Here is a 17,739-nt window from a genome sequence, read left to right on the forward strand (position 1 = left end):
GATTTTCACAGTTTGTGTGTTCAGCAGGGGTTCAGCTGAACCCCTCTAAGGGTCACTTGCAACCTGATGCAATCTGTGTGTCTATGAACAGTAGCTGAGGGATTGTTTCCTCCTCCTTGTCTGATGCTAGCACACTTTTTTCTTCCACTAGGGGAAATAAATCACTGAAAATTGCTACTCTTGCCTGCCTTGTCATGAGCAATTGTTCCACCCCTAAGTGTTGATGTGCATATTGTTGCATAAGATGTGAAGCAAACTGGGATGGAATAACAATTGAAACCAGTAATTTCAGTCCTCAGCAGATCCTTAGACATATTATACTGTACTGGATAAAGCACTTAGGATTTGTGATCAGGGCTGGAAAAGAGAAGGCTCCAGGGAGACCTTAGAGCAACCTTCTAGTACCTGAAGGGGGCTCCAGGAGAGCTGGGGAGGGACTTTTTAAAAGGGCTTGTAGTGATAGGATGAGAGGGGATGGATTGAAACTGGAAGAGGGGAGATTGAGACTGGAGATTAGGAAGAAATTCTTTACAGGAGGGTTGTGAGACACTGGAACAGGCTGCCCAGGGAGGTATTCAAGGCCAGGTTGGATGAGGCCTTGAGCAACTTGGTGTAGTGGAAGGTGTCCCTTCCCATGGCAGGGGGTTTGGAACCAGATGATGTTTAAAGTCCCTTCCAACCCAAATCATTCTGTGATTCTAAGGACAGTCCAGTGAAGATGATTAAGGAACTGTTTAGCTTAGAGAAGCCCATGCTGGACCTCTGTGCATCTCTGAATTTACACTGGTTGAAGGTTCATTCTGGTAGTGCTGTCATTTTCAGTCTGAGTATTTCCCCTTCAGCCTTTCATGCCTGCCTTCCTGTTTTGTCTTCCAGATCCCTGTTGCTGTGACCCAGATAAGTTCCACCAACCACCCTGTCAAAGTGGGACTCTCCGATGCGTTCGTGGTCGTGCACAGGATCCAGCAGATTCCCAGTACGTAGAGCTGGAGTGGCGCTAATGGTTTGGGGGCTGGGGACTGAGGATGAGCTGATTTCATTAAGGGTGATTAGCTGCACAACAAATCACTTAGCTCATTCCAGCTTGTTAATTCAAGTGTAATTTTATTTGCTCGGTACTCCCCAGCGTGGCTTTCTCCGTCATTGTTCCTTTGGAGCTGATGAGCAAATGGTCAGCCAAGTAATGTAAAATGAAACTGTCAGCCAGCACAGGCTGATACTCCAGGAGATACTCCAGGAGATACTCCAGGAGATAGTCTGTCTGGAATAGGTCTCCCTGTCCAGAGTAGGGAAGAAGCAACCTGCTCAGAAAAGTCATCTCTGTCCAAAACCAGAAATATATCCAGGCTGGAAGCTGGAGTGAGTCCAGAGGAGGGATCCAAGGGCTGGAGCACCTCTGATATGAGGATAGGCTGAAGGAGCTGGAGGTGTTCAGCCTGGAGAAGACTCCAGAGAGACCCCATGCAGAGCTACAGGCTGGGGGCAGAGTGGCTGAGAGCTCCCAAACAGAGAGGGACCTGGGGGTGCTGACTGACAGCCGCCTAAACATGAGCCAGCAGTGTGCCCAGGTGGCCAAGAAGGCCAATGGCATCCTGGCCTGCATCAGGAACAGTGTGGCCAGCAGGAGCAGGGAGGTCATTGTGCCCTGTGCTCTGCATTGGTTAGGCCACACCTTGAGTCCTGTGTCCAGTTCTGGGCCCCTCAGTTTAAGAAGGACATTGAGAGACTTGAAGGTGTCCAGAGAAGGGCAACAAGGCTGGGGAGAGGCCTTGAGCACAGCCCTGTGAGGAGAGGCTGAGGGAGCTGGGGGTGCTTAGCCTGGAGAAGAGGAGGCTCAGGGGAGACCTCATTGCCCTCTACAACTACCTGAAAGGTGGTTGTAGTCAGGAAGGGGTTGGTCTCTTCTCCCAGGCACCCAGCACCAGAACAAGAGGACACAGTCTCAAGCTGAGCCAGGGGAGGTTCAGACTGGAAGTTAGGAGGAAATTCTACATAGAGTGATTGCCCACTGGAATGTGCTGCCCAGGGAGGTGGTGGAGTCACCATCATTGGATGTGTTTAGAAGGAGACTTGATAGGGTGCTTGGTTGCATGGTTTAGTTGATTAGGTGGTGTTGGATGATAGGTTGGACACGGTGATCTTGAAGGTCTCTTCCAACCTGGTCTATTCTATTCTATTCTATTCTATTCTATTCTATTCTATTCTATTCTATTCTATTCTATTCTATATCTCCAGAGGTCCCTCCCAGCCCCTAGCATTCTGTGTGTAGCCTCCTACCTTTCTCCTTAAGCCCTGCTGGTGGGGGAGCTGGCAATTCATGGCTCTTATTGTTTGTTCACAGCTTCCACCGGAGCTGCTATTAATCAAGGGGAAGCATGAGACCACAGTGGGTTCTCCTCAGGCTCAGTTGTGCTTTCAATAAAACATGTTTATATTAGCATATACAGGCAACATATTAGCACCCTGACAGCACTGGTAAATAATGTTGGCCCACAGAGAGCCAGTGTCAGGTGTTCTTAAAAGATGCACGTTCTTGTTGCTCAGTGGTGGTAAATCAGGCATGGCTCCAGCCACTTACTAGAAAGGTGATATGATAGACTTGTTGGGTTACTTTATTTGTGAGCTTCTCAAGGCAGTGGGAGAATATAAATCACTGAGTCCTGTGTCCAGTTCTGGGCCCCTCAGTTTAAGGAGGACATTGAGACTCCTGAAGGTGTCCAGAGAAGGGCAATGAGGCTGGGGAGAGGCCTTGAGCACAGCCCTGTGAGGAGAGGCTGAGGGAGCTGGGGTTGCTTAGCCTGGAGAAGAGGAAGCTCAGGGGAGACCTTATTGCTCTCTACAACTACCTGAAGGGAGGTTGTAGTCAGGAGGGAGTTGGTCTCTTCTTCCAGGCAACCACCAACAGAATAAGAGGACACAGTCTCAAGCTGTGCCAGGGGAAGTTTAGGCTGGAGGTGAGGAGAAAGTTCTTTCCAGAGAGAGTCATTAGGCATTGGAATGTGCTGCCCAGGGAGGTGGTGGAGTCCCCATCCCTGTAGGTGTTCAAGAGGGGATTGGATGTGGCACTTGGTGCCATGGTCTAGTCATGAGGTCTGTGGTGACAGGTTGGACTTGATGATCTTTGAGGTCTCTTCCAACCTTGGTTCTACTGTGATACTGTGTGTCCCATAAAACAATCCTAGTTGGAAAAGACCTTTAAGATCTTCTAGTGCCAGCCCAGCACCACCGTGCCCACAAAGAGGTGTCCCAAAGTGCCGTGTCTGCACAGGTTGGTTTGAACACCTCCAGGGCTGCTGACTCCATCACCTCCCTGGGGAGCCTGTTCCAACACCTGAGTGCTCTTGCAGGAATGAAATTTTCCCTTCATCTTCAATCTAAGCCTCCCCTGGGGCAATGTGAGGCCATTTGCTCTATCCTATCACTTGTTACTAGGAGAAAGAGACCAACACCCACCCAGCTTCAACCCCCTTACAGGGAGCCATAGAGAGCAATGAGGTCTCTCCTCAGCCTCCTTTTCTCCAACCTGAACACCCCCAGCTCCCTCAGCTGCTCCTCCCCAACCCTCTTGTCCAGGCTCTTTACCAGCTTCATTCTCCCTTTCTGGGCATGCTCCAGCACCTCAATATCATAGTATCATAGCATCAGTCAGGGTTGGAAGGGACCACAAGGATCATCTAGTTCCAACCCCCCTGCCATGGGCAGGGACACCCCACACTAGATCAGCCTGGCCACAGCCTCATCCAGCCTGGGCTTAAACACCTCCAGGGACAGGGCCCCAACCCCCTCCCTGGACAACCCATTCCAGGGCTTCACCACTCTCATGGGGAAGAACTTCCTCCTCATGTCCAGCCTGAATCTCCCCACCTCCAGCTTCATTCCATCCCCCCTAGTCCTATCACTACCTGAGATCCTGAGCAGTCCCTCCCCAGCCTTCTTGTAGCCCCCTTCAGATACTGGAAGGCCACAATGAGGTCACCTCTTCCTGGCAGTGAGGTACACCTCTTGTAGGATGAGGTACACCTCTTGCAGGATGAGGTACACCTCTGTTAGGAAATCCCTGCCTTGACACCCAGACATGTCATGCTGCTGTAGCCACTCACCCAGAGCGTGTACACAAGCGTGGCTGAGCTGTGTTAGTCCCCTTGCGGTGCAGCCCGTGCCACTCGGTGCCCAGTGTAACTCAAGCATGTCACTGGCAGCTCTGCATGTTAGAAGTGTTTGCTGAAGGTTTTTCTCCAGTTTGTTTCCTGCAGTGAGGCCCCTGAAAGAACCTCAGCACTCCCTTCCTGAGAGGTGAAGGACGACTTAGTCACTTGTGTTGTGGTGTTTATCGTGCAAAGGTGCAGCACCAGCTGGGAAATGGCACAGCCTGGCTGGCTGCTGCCTTGCTGGGGAATGTTGTCATTTATCTCTGTGCAGAGAGGTCCTCACAGTTATCACTCTACATTCACAGCATTTACTCTTGGATTCCATAATGTAACTCATTCCACTGGGTGCCAGCTCCTGCAGCACTGCCTGTTTGCCTGCTGGCCCCAAATGGCTTAGCTGGGCAGCAAGATTCCTTGGCACCAGATGTCCAAGTCAGGAGTAGTAAAGGTTATGGCCTGCACATCACCCACAGCAACCCCCTGCAGTGCTACAGGCTGGGGTCAGAGTCCCTGTTTAGGAAGAGTCAGGATGAGGCACTTGGTGCCATGGTTGTGTTGATTAGATGGTGTTGGGTGATAGGTTGGACTGGATGATCTTGAAGGTCTCTTCCAACCTGGTTAATTCTATTCTATTCCATTCCTATTCTATTCTATTCCATTCCATTCCATTCCATTCCATTCCATTCCATTCCATTCCATTCTGTCTTTGCCCAGCTGTCCAGCCTGGCTAGGCCTGGCTGAATGGCAGCAGAGAGTCTGGTGTGTCAGCCACTGCTCCCGGGTTGCAGTATGAAAGCCTCTCTGTTTTCCTTCCCTGGTAGATGTTCGTCGCCGGACGATTTACGAGTACCACCGTGTGGAGCTGCAGATGTCCAAGATCACCAATCTCTCAGCTGTTGAGATGATTCCTCTTCCAAGTAAGTAAAACACAACATGGGCAGGAGACAGATCTGGGAGCAATCCCCTTCCCAGCCACACAAACACCATTTTAACTAGTTTGGTTTATCTGTGGACTTGGAGTCGTGGACAGTTCCACTTCTCCTCTCTCAGGTTCTTTCCCAGATGGCTGATGCATTAATCCAGTGCATCCTCACAGATCACAGGATGTTAGGGGTTGGAAGGGACCTCTGGAGATCATCAAGTCCAACCCCCCTGCCAGAGCAGGACCATAGAACCCAGCACAGGTCACACAGGAACACATCCAGACAGGGCTGCAAAGGCTCCACAGAAGGAGACTCCACAACCCCTCTGGGCAGCCTGCTCCAGGGCCCTGTGACCCTTACAGTAAAGAGGTGGAACCTCCTGTGTTGTGGTTTCCATCCATTGCCCCTTGTCCTATCCCATGGCACAAGGGAGTAGAGCCTGGCCCTGTCCCTTCCTTCCTGACCCCCAACCCTCAGCTATTGATAGACATTGGTCAGATTCCCTCTCAGTCTTCTCCTCTCCAGACTGAACAGCCCCAGGGCTCTCAGCCTCTCCTGATGTAGCTCAAGTTAATGTATAGGTAGACAGCTCCCAGCAGGTTTGAATGACATTTGTGCCCAATCATTTTTTCAGCAGTGATGACTTTGCCTTGCAATTTGTTTCCTCAAGAAACAACCAAAGCAAAAGACAGAACTATTGTCATGCTTGCCAGGAAAACACAAATTCTTCTGTGTAGAGCACAGGACTCTCCCCAAACACACTGTGCACTCTGTCTGCCTTTTTTATGCCCAAGGTAGCACTGCCTTGTTTAGAAACCTCTGGGTTTCAACTGCCAGCTGTGCTGCTGTGGACAGGGATGGCAACAGCCACTTTCCTTTTCCCTAATCCAATCACAGCTCTTGCATACTTCCTTGCCAGGCTCATGGTCTGCTGGTGTCTGGATGTTAGCAGCAGCAAGGAACACTGGAGCCAGGGAAGAGAGAGATTTAAGGAAGTGCTTAATATTGAGCAAAAAGAGGAGAATTTCACAATGGAGCTCAGTAAAGAGAGGTGGAAATGGGACTGTGTTTACCAGTGGAATACAAATGGAGTCCTAGAGATAAAATGTACCTCTGTGCATGGAGTTGTGCTGTGCATTGGAACAGGCCTGCATCAGGAAGAGTGTGGCCAACAGGAGCAGGGAAGTCATTGTGCCCTGTGCTCAGCACTGGTTAGGCCACACCTAGAGTCCTGTGTCCAGTTCTGGGCTCCTCAGTTTAAGAAGGACATTGAGACACTGGAAGGTGTCCAGAGAAGGGCAACAAGGCTGGGGAGAGGCCTTGAGCACAGCCCTGGGAGGGAGCTGGGGTTGCTTAGCCTGGAGAAGAGGAGGCTCAGGGGAGACCTCATTGCCCTCTACAACTCCCTGAAGGGAGGTTGTAGCCAGGTGGGGGTTGGTCTCTTCTCCCAGGCACCCAGCACCAGAACAAGAGGACACAGTCTCAAGCTGTGCCAGGGGAGGTTTAGGCTGGATGTTAGGAAGAAATTCTTCCCAGCAAGAGAGATTGGCCATTGGGATGTGCTGCCCAGGGAGGTGGTGGAGTCCCCATCCCTGGAGGTGTTTAGGAAGAGCCTGGATGAGGCACTTGGTGCCATGGTTGAGTTGATCAGATGGTGTTGGGTGATAGGTTGGACTGGATGGCCTCTGAGGTCTTTTCCAACCTGGTTAATTCTGTGATTCTGTATTCTGTAGGCTGGGCTCAGTGGCTTAGTCTTAGCCCCTAAATGTATTGATTCTTTTCCTTCTTTCCTGCTTTTTCCACAGAACTGTTTGTGAGGGTAATGTAATTCTCTGTGTCTGTTTCTGTATGTCCCAGCTTGTCTCCAGTTTACCACCTGTGGGCCCTGTGTCACTGCCCAGATTGGCTTCAACTGTAGCTGGTGCAGTAAACTCCAAAGGTAAAGGAAAAGCTTTTCCTCATTTTAGTTTGTGTGTATGTGTCTGTGTGTGGGGGGGGGATGCAGCTGTGCTCAAAGGCTACCCAAAAGCATGGCCCAGATGTTACCCAGCACAAAGGATTGTTGGGTTTGGGTCTTGTGTGCATCCACACAAACACAAACCTCCATTTCAAGACCATCTTCATCCCATTGCACTGCAGCAAAGAAATCAGGCAAGAAGAGTCAAAACATTGGTTTGGGAGGCAAGTCCTTGTTCCTATTTCCTTAACCTTGCTTTGTGTGGGGGATTGAAAAGTCCCCCTAATACTCAATTGCCAGACCAGTCCAGTTGGAAGCAAAGGAAGCTGTATTTACAAGCAAAACTACAATCTACAATGGAATGCAATGAGTATGTACTAAATACAGAGTCACAGAGTTGTCAGGGCTGGAAGGGACCTCAAGGCTCAGCCAGTTCCAACCCCCCTGCCATGGGCACGGACACCTCACACTACAGCAGGTTGCTCACAGCCACATCCAGCCTGGCTGCAAACACCTCCAGGGAGAAGGCTTCCACCACCTCCCTGGGCAACCTGTGCCAGGCTCTCACCACTCTCCTGGGGAACAACTTCTTCCTGACTTCCAATCTGAATCTACCCATTTATAATTTTGCTCCATCCCCTTAGTCCTATCACTCCCTGACACCCTCAAAAGTCCCTCCCCAGCTTTCTTGTAGCCACCTTCCCTCCATCTCCCTCAGCCTCTCCTCACAGGGCTGTGCTCCAGACCCCTCCCCAGCTTTGTTGCCCCTCTCTGGACACCTTCCAACATCTCAACATCTTTCCTAAACTGAGGAGCCCAGAACTGGACACAGGACTCAAGGTGTGGCCTAACCAGTGCTGAGCACAGGGCAGAATGACCTCCCTGCTCCTGCTGGCCACACTGTTCCTGATGCAGGCGAGGATGTCATTGGCCTTCTTGGCCACCTGGGCACACTACTGGCTCATGTTCAGCTGCTGTCAACCAGCACCCCCAGGTCCCTCTCTGCCTGTCTGCTCTCAGCCACTCTGCCCCCAGCCTGTAGCACTGCCTGGGGTTGCTGTGGCCAATGTGCAGCACCTGGCACTTAGATGTGTTCAATCTCCTGCCCTTGGACTCTGTCCATCTGTGCAGCCTGGCAAGGTCCCTCTGCAGAGCTCTCCAACCCTCTAACAGATCAACTCCTGCCCCCAGCTTGGTGTCATCAGCAAATTTACTGATGATGGACTCAATGCCCTCATCCAGATCATCAATGAAGATGTTAAAGAGCACGGGCTCTTCTTGCTCTCTATAACTCCCTGAAGGGAGGTTGTAGCCAGGTGGAGGTTGGTCTCTTCTCCCAGGCACCCAGCACCAGAACAAGAGGACACAGTCTCAAGCTACGCCAGGGGAAGTTTAGGCTAGAGGTGAGGAGAAAGTTCTTCACTGAGAGAGCTGTTAGCCATTGGAGTGTGCTGCCCAGGGAGGTGGTGGAGTCCCCATCCCTGGAGGTGTTCAAGAGGGGATTGGATGTGGCACTTGGTGCCATGGTCTAGTCATGAGGTCTGTGGTGACAGCTTGGACTTGATGATCTTTGAGGTCTCTTCCAACCTTGGTGATTCTGTGATACTGTGAAGGAGGCTTGGCCAATGGAAGCACTGCACAATAATGTGCTCCCCTCAGGGAGCACTCTGTGTCAGGATGAAGATCACTCTGGTCCACAGCAGCCGGTTGTTTCCTACCTGTAGCTGCAGCCCAGCTGCTGTGCAGACTCTGCTGGTTTTCTTATAGGTGACTCCAAGAAAATAGAATAGAATAGAATTAACAAGTTTGAAAAAGAACTCAGATATCATGGAGTCCAACCTGTCACCCAACACCATTTGATCAACTAAACCATGGCACCAAGTGCTTCATCCAGGCTCTTCCTAAACACCTCCAATGATGGTGACTCCACCACCTCCCTGGGCAGCACATCCCAATGGCCAATCACTCTTTTTGGGAAGAACTTCTTCCTAACCTCCAGCCTAAACCTCCCCTGGCACAGCTTGAGACTGTGTCCTCTTGTTCTGGTGCTGGGTGCCTGGGAGAAGAGACCAACCCCCACCTGGCTACAACCTCCCTTCAGGGAGTTGGAGAGAGCAATGAGGTCTCCCCTGAGTGTCCTCCTCTCCAGGCTAAGCAACCCCAGCTCCCTCAGCCTCTCCTCACAGGGCTGTGCTCCAGACCCCTCCCCAGCTTTGTTGCCCTTCTCTGGACACCTTCCAGTGTCTCAGACCTCTTTGTCTACAAAGAGTGTTGGATCAAATATTTTTACTATAAATAAGAGGGGGTTTATGTAATTTCAGATTCTGTGTGGATGTGGCACTCTGGGACATGTTTTCCTGGCCGTGGTGGGGTTAGGTCAGGTTTGCTGATCCTAGAGGTCTCTTTCAAGCAAAACAGTTCTGTGATTCTGTGAAAATATTTATGAGGTGGGCAGAGCACCACCCATAGAGAAAGAGCACAAAAATAAACATCATTCTATCTCAGCTCTTAAACCTCCTGACTTACAAAAGGAAAGGATTCAGTCCAGATGGGGCAGGCTAAGTCTTTCTCCACATACAGCTTGGTGCTTGGTATCTGTGGTGTCAGTGAATCACAGAATCGACCTGCTTGGAAAAGACCTCACAGATCATCAAGTCCAACCTAGTACCTAATACCCAACACCTCCTGACAACTAATCCAAGCCTTTTGTGAACACCTCCAGTGATGGTGACTCCACCACCTCCCTGGGCAGCACATTCCAATGGCCAATCTCTCTTGCTGGGAAGAAATTTCTCCTCACCTCCAGCCTAAACCTCCCCTGGCACAGCATGAGACTGTGTCCTCTTGTTCTGGTGCTGTTTGCCTGGGAGAAGAGACCAACCCCCACCTGGCTACAACCTCCCTTCAGGGAGTTGGAGAGAGCAATGAGGTCTCCCCTAAGCCTCCTCTTCTTCAGGCTAAGCAATCCCAGCTCCCTCAGCCTCTCCTCACAGGGCTGTGCTCAAGGCCTCTCCCCAGCTTTGTTGCCCTTCTCTGGACACCTTCCAGCAGCTCAACATCTTTCCTAACCTGAGGAGCCCAGAACTGGACACAGGACTCAAGGTGTGGCCTCAACAGTGCTGAGCACAGGGCAGAATGACCTCCCTGCTCCTGCTGGCCACACTCTTCCTGATGCAGGCCAGGATGCCATTGGCCTTCTTGGCCACATGGGCACACTGCTGGCTCATGTTCAGCTGCTGTCACCCAGTACCCCCCAGGCAGATCCCTTTCTGCCTGGCTGCTCCCCAGCCACTCCTTGTGCTTTATTTGCTGGCTGACCCCATAACAAGGGTGGCAGGACTATGGCTGAGACCTTACAGACAGACAACATTTGTGGCTCTTCCCATGTCCACAGAGGTAGTCACTCAACCATGCAAGGCCACTGGGTTGGTTCAAATGCTCACTGTTAAATCCTTACTGCTTTTAACTATTTGAAGGTTCTGTTGCTTTTCTGACGTTCCAGATTTCATTTCCAGACTGGGTGATGGAAAGAAGGTTTGCTGGTTTACAGGACAGCAATGTCCCCTTGTGGCCAGGAAGGCCAATGTTATCCTGAGGTCCATCAAGAAGAGTGTGGCCAGCAGGGCTAGGGAGGTTCTCCTTCCACTCTACACTGCCCTGCTGTGGGAATGCTGTGTCCAGCTTTGGGCTCCCCAGTTCAAGAGAGACAGGAATCTGCTGAAGAGAGTCCAACAGAGAGCTACAGGGCTGATGCCTTAAGGAACTTGAACATCTGTTCTCTGAAGAAAGACTGAGAGCCCTGGGGCTGTTTAGTCTGGAGGAGAGAAGGCTGAGAGGGAATCTGATCAATGTCTATCAATAGCTGAGGGCTGGGGGTCAAGATGAAGAGGCCAGGCTCTGCTTGGTGGTGCTCAGGGGTAGGACAATGAACAACAGGTACAAGATTGGTCACAGGAAGTTCCACCTCAACATGAGGAGAAAGTTCTTTATGGTGAGGGTGACAGAGTCCTGCAGCAAGCTGCCCAGAGAGGCTGTACCTGAAGGGAGGTTGTAGCCAGGTGGGGGTTGGTCTCTTCTCCCAGGCACCTAGGGACAGAAGGAGAGGACACATTCTCAAGCTGTGCCAGGGGAGGTTTAGGCTGGAGGTTAGGAAGAAGTTCTTCATAGAAAGAGAGATTGGCCATTGGAATGTGCTGCCCAGGGAGGTGGTGGAGTCACCATCATTGGAGGTGTTTAGGAAGAGCCTGGATGGGGCACTTGGTGCCATGGTTTAGTTGATTAGATGGTGTTGGGTGATAGGTTGGACTTGGTGATCTCAAAGCTCTTTTCCAACCTGGTTAATTCTGTGATTCTCTTGTGGAGCCTGCTTCTCTTGAGTCTTTCCAAACCCACCTGGCTGTGTTCCTGTGTGACCTGCCCTGGGTGATCCTGCTTTAGCTTGGGGGTTGTGACTTGGTGATCTCTGGAGGTCCCTTCCAACCACCCCTAACATTCCATGATTCTCTGGGTCTGTGATTTATGCTTGGGCTGCTTTCTGCCTGACACCACTGAACTGACAGCAGTGTTCCATTACTGCAGGGTTGGCCACAGCATCTCAGCCACTGAATTAGAAAATAGCAAAAAATGAGGCATTTGTCTGGATTAAGCAGACCACCAGAGGGAGTGTATCTAATCCAATCAGTCTAATGGATTCATGTACCAATGACAAGGCAAATCTCATTTGCAATGCTTTGCAAGGGCTGGAGGTTTAAAATGCAGTGTGCTCTGTAAAGTGTATTCCATTCCATCCATGTGTATCAGCAGGAACTTGCTGATGATTATGAGGGGTAATGGCTTCAAGCTGGAGGAAGCTGGATTTGGCTTAGACATGAAGTAGAAATTCTTCCCCATGAGGATGTTGAGGCAGTGAAACAGGTTGCCCAGAGAAGCTGTAGAGCCTCCAACTGTGGAAATGTTCAAAGCCAGTTTGGACAGGGCCTGGAACAGCCTGGGAGGTGTCTCTGTTTCTGGCATGGGGGCTGGAACTAGATGAGCTGAGGGAGCTGGGGTTGCTTAACCTGGAGAAGAGGAGGCTCAGGGGAGACCTTCTTGCTCTCTACAACTACCTGAAGGGAGGTTGTAGCCAGGTGGGGGTTGGTCTCTTCTCCCAGGCAGCCAGCACCGGAACAAGAGGACTCAGTCTCAAGCTGTGCCAGGGGAAGTTTAGGCTGGAGGTTAGGAAGAAGTTCTTCCCAGCAAGAGAGCTTGGCCATTGGAATGTGCTGCCCAGGGAGGTGGTGGAGTCACCATCACTTGAGGTGTTTAGGAAGAGCCTGGCTGAGGCACTTGGTGCCATGGTTTAGTTGATCAGATGGTGTTGGGTGATAGGTTGGACTGGATGATCTCAAAGGTCTTTTCCAACCTGGTCAATTCTGTATTCTGTATCTCTAAGGTCCCTTCCAAGCCAAACCAATTACTGATAGTTCTATGATCATTTTGCTGCTTCAGTCAAAGAGAAAGCAATATGCCCAGATACTGCTCTGATTCTACCTGTCTGTGGAACTTGGGTTCCACTCCAGCAGTACCTTACACTGCAGAGGTTTTGTATCCCAAGTATGTGAAGTGGGCTACAAGAAAGCTGGGGAGGGACTTTTGAGGGTGTCAGAGAGTGATAGGACTGGGGGGGATGGAGCAAAACTAGAAGTGGGGAGATTGAGATTGGATGTTAGGAAGAAGTTGTTCCCCATGAGGGTGGTGAGAGCCTGGCACAGGTTGCCCAGGGAGGTGGTGGAAGCCTCCTGTCTGGAGGTGTTTGCAGCCAGGCTGGATGTGGCTGTGAGCAACCTGCTGTAGGGTGAGGTGTCCCTGGCCATGGCAGGGGGGATGGAGCTGGCTGAGCCTTGAGGTCCCTTCCAGCCCTGACAGTTCTGTGATTCTATGATAATTCTGATTCTATGATCTGTACTTCACCAAGCAGAAAATTGCTCCACACCCAGCATCTTCAAATCCTGTCCAAGCTGCTACTTGCTTTTAATTTGCCAAGCTAATCTGAGCACATGAATGGCAAGAAGCTCTTAGGAAATTAGCAGTCAATAATTGAGGATTTTGTATGCTTGGGAAGCCTGGTGGGAGTACAGTCTATTCAGTCTGGGGAAGAGAAGGCTCCAAAGAGACCTAATTGTGGCCTTCCAGTATCTGCAGGGGGCTACAAGAAAGCTGGGGAGGGACTTTTGAGGGTGTCAGGGAGTGATAGGACTGAGGGGGATGGAGCAAAGCTAGAAATGGATAGCTTCAGATTGAATGTTAGGAAGAAGTTGTTCCCCATGAGGGTGGTGGAACACTGACAGAGGTTGCCCAGGGAGGTGGTGGAAGCCTCCTGCCTGGAGGTGTTTGCAGCCAGGCTGGAGGTGGCTGTGAGCAACCTGCTGTAGTGTGAGGTGTCCCTGGCCATGGCAGAGGGGTTGGAACTGACTGATCCTTGAGGTCCCTTCCAACCCTGACTGTGATACTATCCTTGAGGTCCCTTCCAACCCAATTCTGTGATTGTACAGGAAGGAGGGGAAGTGGTGCAGGAGTGCTTGATGAACAGAGCATTCTCTCAAAGCAGAGCAAGCCCAGGCATGGTGCTGTTGGGTGAAAGGATCCTCAGCAGATCATAGGCATAGATGTTCTCAAGTGGGCTGGCAGTTGTGTTTAGGAGACAGCTGAAGGTTCAGGGAGCCTCCAGGTAGATTTAAAATGAGCTCATGGTGAAGATGTGAACGCAGGGGAATGTACAAACAGTGCCTTGAAAGGCAGTGCGATGGAATGGAAAACATCTGAGCCCTCAAACATGCTTTTGTTGAAAGGCAGCCTGCAGCCAGAGGGGCAAAGCTTTCCCTCAGCATGCTGCTTTTTTGGACAAGCCTGTGGAATTTGGTAGTGGCTGGATTCTGTGGCATTGTTGTGGAGTTTCTGTAATCCCCTGGAGCACAGACTGTCTGCAGCGGCTCCCCTGGGCAATGCAAATAAAGCCAACAAGGGCAGGCCCTGCGCAGAGCCCTAGTGCAGGTGCAGTAGATCTAGGAGGGCTAGCATGTAGAGCCATACTCTCACAGGATCATTTGAGTTGGAAAAGACCTTTCAGCTCATCCAGTGCAACCATTCTCTGACTCTGCCAAGGCTGGGGCTAAACCATGGCCCTCAGCACCACAGCTCTGCCTCTTGGAAACACCTCTGGGGATGGGCATTCAGTCACCTCCCTGGGCAGCCTGTGCCAGTGCTTCAGAACCCTTTCAGGGAAGAAATTTATTCTAATCTCCAACCTAAACATCTCCTGGGGCAACTTGAAGGCCATTTCCTCTCATCCTATCACTTGTTGCTGGGAGAAGAGATCAACCCCAAGTGGCTCCAACCTTTCAGGGAGTTGTAGAGAGCAATGAGGTGTCCTCTGGTTGTGGACATGGGTGGAAGTAGGTGAACAGGGTAGAAGTAGGATTTGCTTTATTGTGTTAGGAAAGAGTAATAGAATTACTATAATGTGAATATTTAATGGTGCAACCTGAGGCCATTTCCTCTTGTCCCATCTCTTGTTGCTAGGGAGAAGAGACTAACACCCTTCTGGCTCCAACCTCCTTTCAGGGAGCTGCAGAGAGCAAATGAGGTCTCCCCTCAGCCTCCTCTTCTCCACACTGCACAACCCCACTTCCCTCAGCTGTTCCTCACTAGCCCTCCTCTCCAGACCCTTCCCCAGCTTCATTGCCCTTCTCTGGACACACTCAGTCACATAGTATAGTATCAGTCAGGGTTGGAAGGGACCACAAGGATCATCTAGTTCCAACCCCCCCTGCCATGGGCAGGGACACCCCACATTAGATCAGCCTGGTCAGAGCCTCATCCAGCCTGGGCTTAAACACCTCCAGGGACGGGGCCCCAACCCCCTCCCTGGACAACCCATTCCAGGGCTTCACCACTCTCATGGGGAAGAACTTCCTCCTCCCCTCCAGCCTGAATCTCCCCACCTCCAGCTTCATTCCATTCCCCCTAGTCCTATCACTACCTGAGAGCCTGAGCAGTCCCTCCCCAGCCTTCTTGTAGCCCCCTGCAGATACTGGAAGGGAGGAAGACCTCAGTGTCCTCCTTGTAGTACCAAGAAGGACTACAGTACTACCACGAAGGACCCAGCACTCAGTCACAGCCTCACCAGTGCTGAGGGCAGGGGACTGCATGGCAGAGCAAGACCACCCTATTCACTAGATGTGGTGTGGGACCCACCAGAGCAGAATCACCCCCTTACAGGTTTCAAAGCTGGTGTCCTAAACTAGGCACATACTGCCTGAGGGCTATGTCAAGTACTTCTTCAGGGCAAACACCTCAGCTTTCTCATGCACTCGTAGAACTGAGTGCTAGGCCCAGAGGAAATGGCCTCAAGTTGCACTGTGGGAGGTTCAGGCTGAATATTAGAAGAAACTCCTTCACAGAAGGGGTTCTCAAACACTGGAAAAGGGTCCCCAGGGAGGTGACTGACTCTCCATCCCTGAAGGTGTTTCCAAGAGGCAGAGCTGTGGTGCTGAGGGCCATGGTTTGCCCCCAGCCTTGGCAGAGCTAGAGAAGTGAGTGATCTTGAAGGTCTTTTCCAACCTCCCTGGGCAGCCCCCCCGTTGGAATGAGCTGCCCAGAGAGGTGGTGGAGTCACCATCCCTGAAGGTGTTCAAGAGGGGATTGGACCTGGCACTTGGTGCCATGGTTTAGTAGTCATGAGGTCTTGGGTGACAGTTTGGAGATCATTGAGTCCAAACCCCCTGCTAAAGCAGGGTCACACAGAGCAGGTTGCTTGGGATCACAGTGTCCAGGTGGGGTTTAAATGACTGCAGAGAAGGAGACTCCACAACCTCTCTGGGCAGCCTGCTCCAGGCCTCCAGCACCCTCACAGTAAAGTTTTCCCTCAATTTCAAGTGAAGTGCAGAGATGTCTTGGTTGGTCTAGGTTACAACTCCTGTTATACCTCAGGGACAGGGATCTGCTTGGGAGAGTCCAATGGAGAGCTTCCAGGATGCTGATGGGACTGGAGGATGTGCACTATGAGGAGAGGCTGAGAGCCCTGGGGCTGTTTAGTCTGGAGAGGAGAAGACTGAGAGGGGATTTGATCAATGTCTCTCAATAGCTGAGGGCTGGGGATCTGGAAGGAAGGGACAGGGACAGTGACAGCCTCTGCTCACTTGTGCCCTAGGGTAGGCCAAGGGGCAATGGATGGAAACTGCAGCACAGCAGGTTCCACCTCAACATGAGGAAGAACTTTTTCACTGTGAGGGTCCCAGAGCCCTGGAGCAGGCTGCCCAGAGAGGCTGTGGAGTCTCCTTCTCTGGAGCCTTTGCAGCCCTGTCTGGATGTGTTCCTGTGTGACCTGTGCTGGATTCTATGGCCCTGCTCTGGCAGGGGGGTTGGCCTCAAAGGTCTTTGGAGGTCCCTTCTAACCCCTAACACTCTGTGATCCTGTGATCCAGTGATCATTCACAGCTTTAAAAAGAGTAAGAAGTTGAGGGAAGGAGGAGCTATGGCAGGAGCAGGAAGCACCATGTGCTGAGCTGACTCTACACAAGTCAGAGCTTAGATGCTTATGAAGCTGTGCCAACACAACAGGAGGGCATTCTGCACACAGAACATACTGTGTTTGGACACTGCACACTCACACTGCTCTATTTGGGGAAAGCATGGATGAACTTGGGTTGAAAATCCCACCTGCTGTAAAGGTTTTCTAGGAAGAGAGCAAGAGAAAGGAAGGGCATGAATCATCCTCTCCCTGGTGATCTTCAAAGGAAATTAGAAGTTCAGAGAGCTATTTGCTTCCCAAATTAGTACTCAACTTGCACAACACTTTTTATCTACCAGTGAGTCAAATTCTGAACTCAACTTGCAGCAAGAACAGCCTGGAAAAGAGAATTACAGAAGAGTTGGGGCTCAGCAGTGTGTTCATTAAGTGCACACAGGAATGTCTGGTGTGCTGTCTGGTGGGAAACAGGTGGCTTCAGGAATGCTAGAGGATAGTGCAGAGAGTGGAAGAGGTCACAGGAGCACGGATCACAGGATGTTAGGGGCTGGAAGGGACCTCTGGAGATCTTCCAGGCCAACCCCCCTGCCAGAGCAGGGCCACAGAATCCAGCACAGGTCACACAGGAACACATCCAGACAGGGCTGCAAAGGCTCCAGAGAAGGAGACTCCACAACCTCTCTGGGCAGCCTGCTCCAGGCCTCTGGGACCCTTACAGTGAACCCTTGTGTTGAGGTGGAACCTCCTGTGTTGTGGTGTCCTTCCATTGCCCCTTGTCCTATCCCAGGGCACAAGTGAGCAGAGGCTGTCCCTGTCCCTTCCTTCCTGACCCCCAGTGCTCAGCTATTGATAGACATTGATCAGATCCCCTCTCAGCCTCTCCTCCCCAGGCAGTGCTGCAGTCCCTTCAGCATCCTTGTAGCCCTCCCTTGGACTCTCTCCAGCAGATCCCTGTTCCTCCTGAACTGGGGAGCCCAGAACTGGATGCAGTATTCCAGGTGGGGCCTCAGCAGGGCAGAGTAGAGAGGGAGGAGATCCTCCCTGGATCTTCTGGACACACTCCTCTGAATGCCCCCCAGGATCCCATTGGCCTTCTTGGCCACCAGGGCACATTGCTGTGCCATGGGTATGTTGTTATCCAGCAGCACTCCCAGGTCCTTCTCCTTGGGGCTGCTCTCCAGCAGATCCCCTCCCAGTCTGTACTGC

The 17,739-nt window shown here is 51.4% G+C and overlaps 1 protein-coding gene across 1 annotated transcript in view; it reads left to right on the forward strand.

Moving 5' to 3' along the window:
• Positions 1-17,739, forward strand: part of PLXDC2 (plexin domain containing 2) — a 369,954-nt gene that overhangs the window by 297,801 nt on the left and 54,414 nt on the right. The window contains exons 7-9 of the mRNA XM_054171328.1: positions 877-976; positions 4,970-5,065; positions 6,929-7,010. Coding sequence (XP_054027303.1) covers positions 877-976; positions 4,970-5,065; positions 6,929-7,010 — 278 coding nt within the window. The remainder of the gene's footprint in view (positions 1-876; positions 977-4,969; positions 5,066-6,928; positions 7,011-17,739) is intronic.

This window comes from Dryobates pubescens, chromosome 21, assembly GCF_014839835.1.
Source record: "Dryobates pubescens isolate bDryPub1 chromosome 21, bDryPub1.pri, whole genome shotgun sequence".
Lineage (NCBI taxonomy): Eukaryota > Metazoa > Chordata > Aves > Piciformes > Picidae > Dryobates > Dryobates pubescens.